Here is a 4,841-nt window from a genome sequence, read left to right as displayed (position 1 = left end):
TTCCCAGGCACAGAGGTGAGACTGACTGGCCTGTAGTTCCCCGGGTCTTCCTTTTTTCCCTTTTTAAAAATGGGGGTTATGTTTCCCCTTTTCCAGTCAGTGGGAACTTCACCGGACTGCCACGACTTCTCAAATACGATGCATAGTGGCTTAGCAACTTCATCCGCCAGTTCCTTCAGGACCCGTGGATGGATCTCATTGGGTCCCATGGACTTGTGCACCTTCAGGTGCCTTAGATGGTCTCGAACCTGATGTTCTCCCACAGTGGGCAGCTCTTCATTCTCCCAGTCCCCACCTTTGCCTTCTGCAGCTTGGGCAGTGAGGCTCGAGCACTTGCTGGTGAAGACCGAGGCAAAAAAAGTCATTGAGTACCTCTGCCTTCTCTGTATCCTGGGTAACCAGGTTTCCCATTTCATTCTGGAGAGGGCCCACATTTTCCCTAGTCTTGCTTTTATCCCCGACGTACCTACAGAATCTTTTCTTGTTGCCCTTGATGTCCCTGTCCAGATTTAATTCTGTCAGGGCTTCAGCTTTCCTAACCTGATCCCTGGCTGCTCAGACAATTTCTCTGTATTCCTCCCAGGCTTCCTGTCCTTGCTTCCACCCTCAGTAGGCTAATAATATAGTTATATAGTGCAGAAGCAAAATAACAGAATTGTGTGGGTCACTTTAAAATTGGCTTTTTCGTAGTCGGAGGACAGAATGACTTTGGCCACAGTGTTAGTTTAAGGAACACATCTTCCTCTGTCAATCACTCCTGCCTTTGTGAGCAAGTAGGTCTGCTCCTTCAGATGCGCTGATGCAGGCTGTTGGTAGGGCCATAATGTGAAGTGAACCAGGGTATTCCTAAGTCATCTTTATTTTACATTTTTACCTTGGATACATTCAGTATCAAGCTCCTGACACTGACCCCTGGACAAGCGGCATTAGAAAAATGGAAGACCCCGATGTGTGGTACTGAGAGAGAAGCTCTTTTACCAGGTAATGCTGCTGAATCCCTGGTATCATGAGATCATCTCTTCAAACAGAGGAGCTCTTCTGGGCAGAACGTACCACTGTTTCTGGCCAGTCTCTAACTGGATTTGGAAACACTGCTTCCCCAGTCCCCCTCCCCCCAGCAGCGGGGCTGGCTCGAGCATCTCCTTAATCCCCTCACCTGATTCCCATCCCAGTCCTTCTTTATCACACCACCACTGTGCTAGCAAAAGGAATAAATGGGGCTGCATGGAGAACCAACCAGGAAAGCAATGAAGTAACCCAGAAAAGATAAATAAAAAAATGAAAAGGGGCAGAGGGGATGATTATACCTGGATCAGAGCTTTAACTTGTTCTCAGCATGACCAACAGGCGAGGACAACACACTGGTAGTGCAGGAGCAGTAAACACCTCAACTGCAGTCACAGGCTTGAGGACTTTATCAAGAGAAACCACTGCATATATTTTAGCATGAAATGTATTTTAAAATCAACTGCACAAACATACTTCACAGATGCGTGCAAATACTCATTGCTGGATGTTGAGTGTGATCAGACAACACTGGGTAATACCCGAGTTAGAAATAACTGACTTGCCCCCGTCCTTTCCTATCTTTCTCATGCCTATTTCTGAGGGATGTAATAACAATACTCAACACCATTCAATCTGCTACACAATGATAAAACAGAATTGATCTGCTCCTCTTCGGTCTTACCTAACCTAGCTGTGAGAAGTCTTGAACTGATGCACATGCATCTATTTATGTCAAACAGAGCAGGTGATGTAAGCAGTGGAGTTCCTCTTCCTCCGCAGAGACAATATCTTTACTTAAATGAAAAGACAAAGGCAAAACATTTTCTATAGTCCCGTCCCGTCCCCCCTTCCTTCCTTCAGATTTTGAAAGCTTTTTTATAAATCACAACTGCCAGGATTGTAAGACTCTTTCCAGATTTATTTCAGCTTCCACAAGCGAGAAGCCTAACTCTTCCACCTTCTCTTAATAATCACACCTTAAGAGAAGATCTGCTTCAGACAGACTGTTTGCATGCTTTCCCTCATTATGTCCAGCAGCACAACACAGGGAATCCAAGGCTGCTCACTGACTTAAGTTTATTTCAGTCAAATGACTTCTCCCCCTGGTTATATTTAAACGTTGGACAGCCATAGCTGTTCTTAGAGGATAATTAATGGATCATTTCCTTTGCATTATAGGCACATTTTGGCACCCAGTTTTTATGCTGGTTTGTTTTTTTTCCTGGCTGCAGCATTTGGCACCAATTTAAATGTTGAGGTACCCCTGTTAGGCTCAAGGACTCAACAATGTGAGTAAATCAGCATTTTGCATAAGTTTACTCTTGGAATTCTTTCAGGTTTTGTTTGACGGCTTTTGTTAGCAGCATCTTCTCTAGTGAGAAGAGAAGAGGGGTTTTATTTGACTTCAGCAATGTTTTTTATTCTGCAGCATCCCTCTGTACATGGGGATAAGGCTAGAGGCATGAAGTGTGATGCTTCTTACAAGATGCAGCCTTATACTGCCTCCCATGAAAGGTGTCTCAGGATATCCTCTACAATCCTCATATTCCCACTAAAACTGCAGCAGGTCTGTTCTATGAAACAGTAGCAGTTTTAGATGTGTTGTGCTGAAGGCACATATGAAGGATTTGCAGACTGAGATGAGACCTTGACTTCACACCTGAGAAGCGTATAGTGTCACATGTATATAGTAAAAAAAAGTTTTTATTTTGGTTTGGACAAATGTGTATGAATACATCTTCATCATAGTATAGACTTCAAGAGACAGCATGTCTTATCAGTATATACAACTTAGTGGATATTTTTTTAAACGCCGCATGAGATAAGCTGTTATTATCCAGATCATGTACTCAGAATACTAAATATCCCAGAGCTGATCTGTCAGATTGAATAACTCTGGATCAGCTGAAAGATTTGTCAAACAAACTCTCCCTAGTCATCCTCAATGCTCAAGCTCAGTCAATCTAAGGGGGGGGGAGGAGGAGAAAGACAGGAGAAGAGAGGAGAAAGACATATGTCTGATTTTTTTTCCAGTCCACAGATGTATACACACATTTTTGTCTTCATATTGTGTTTGAGAACACATCTGCACTTTAGAAAGTACCATTTATTTTTAAAGACTAGCAGCACAAGTCAACTGTAAGGAAAATAAAAAGGAGTACCGAAGTTTTTTTTAAAAGTAGATGTTCAAAGTTAACACCCTCTGAGAGGAAGACCTACAAGTCAGACTGTCACTGCTAGGCATCCCAGGCACCAGACCAGAGTTTACACATGTGACCACAGACACGGAACAGGCAATACAGTTCACTGAGCTCTTCAAGCCCAAACCGAACCCCCAGCCTTCTCTAGAAGCACGGACAACTCTTAGGTCTAAACTAATGAAGGCCTTCCATCTGTGGAAGGGGAGAAAGCATACAGGTTTCGGGCAGTGATACAGGTATGCTGTAATGCCAAGCTCCGTGAGGACACTGAATAGCAAAAGAGAAGAGCGGACAATACTACTTCTTCCTTTAACGTAGGGCCTGAGAAGGTGGCTTGCCATTGACAGACAATCCAGCAATCTTCAGAACATAACCTTCATAATCTTTCTGTAGAGAAAGATTAATCACATATCAAGTTTATTTCTGACATTGAAGAATTTGGTGTTTCCTTTAGATTTCGTATTCAATGGGTTCTCTAAAACACTTTAAAAAAAAAAAAACCACAAAAAAACCCCACACACCACCCTGAGGAACTTCCAGAACAGCCACTGAAAACTCATTGAGTAGTACCTAAACAACCAAAAAATAAACTTAACTACACTACTTTTTCTCTCAATCTGTCCAGGAAAAGCATGCAATCATCAACTCTGAAATCCAAACTTAGGGTTTTCTACCCGTTTCAAATGACTGTAAAAAGCTAAGGAATTTAACATCAAGAGACTGAACAGAAGTTCCCATTTACTAAAGCGAAAGTGGAAACAAAGCTGACAACAACCAAAAAGCCTCAAAGTGTGGCTCTGGTTTTGGGTGCAACCTCAAGTGTTAGACGCAGATTTTGGAGGCAAGTGTACAAAGGGAGGTGTACACCTCATTGGAGGAAGGTGTACACCTCATTTTGCCCACGTAGGCAGTGAGCTGTAACGTGACACAGCTGTTAGCTTATCTGCTGTCCCAAAGTCACAAGAGCTAAAAAACTCAGATGTTGTAACGCTACGTTCCTAGACCTCAAATCCTCAACCCCTTCTCCTCACTCCTGGCTCTCCCTAAAACTTAAGGCAGGAAGGACAACTGGCAGGAAGGACAACTTAAGAAAACAACAGCATTGCTAATCGCAGCATCATAAACACATGCAGAATCGGCACTATGAAGTTACCTTTATCCTTAACCAGAGGCAGCATAATTCACAGTGTTCAGACTCGGCGTTTCCCCCCCCTCACGTCCCTACCATTTCAAACATATACTTCCACCTTGCATGGCTTCGCTCATACATGATCCAACTCCTTCCCTTGCAACCCAACGCCCACGGCAACAAGTACGAGGTGGCACTGCCACAAAATCGGCAAGAGGAGAAGCAAAAATGCAAAGTAAGGGCAGTATTTCCCGTCGGCGGTTACAAAACGGAGCGCTGACACGTGTCTCCCCGCAAACGGCCGAGCCCTTGCGGCGCGGGAGCCCGGCGGGGGGGCGCCCGGGCCCGCAGCAGCCCGCCCGCCCCCGTCCCCGCCTCACGGGAGGGAGCCCGGCACCCACCTGGACGGCGGGGAAGGCGCCCTTCAGCAGGTAGAACATCCTGCGGTTGGAGAGGAGGTCGCCGCTCGTCAGCTGCTCCTCGGCCCCCTCCCGCGTCTTCCC

General features: G+C 45.0%; 1 protein-coding gene across 1 annotated transcript in view; it reads right to left on the bottom strand.

The window, feature by feature from the left end:
• Positions 1–4,841, bottom strand: part of IMPAD1 (inositol monophosphatase domain containing 1) — a 25,173-nt gene that overhangs the window by 19,513 nt on the left and 819 nt on the right. The window contains exon 2 of the mRNA XM_009289361.2: positions 4,740–4,835. Coding sequence (XP_009287636.1) covers positions 4,740–4,835 — 96 coding nt within the window. The remainder of the gene's footprint in view (positions 1–4,739; positions 4,836–4,841) is intronic.

Source organism: Aptenodytes forsteri, unplaced genomic scaffold (genome assembly GCF_000699145.1).
Source record: "Aptenodytes forsteri isolate BGI_AS27 unplaced genomic scaffold, ASM69914v1 Scaffold139, whole genome shotgun sequence".
NCBI classification, from domain to species: domain Eukaryota; kingdom Metazoa; phylum Chordata; class Aves; order Sphenisciformes; family Spheniscidae; genus Aptenodytes; species Aptenodytes forsteri.
The sequence above is the reverse complement of the archived record's forward strand: the minus strand, read 5'-3'. Positions and strand labels throughout refer to the sequence as shown.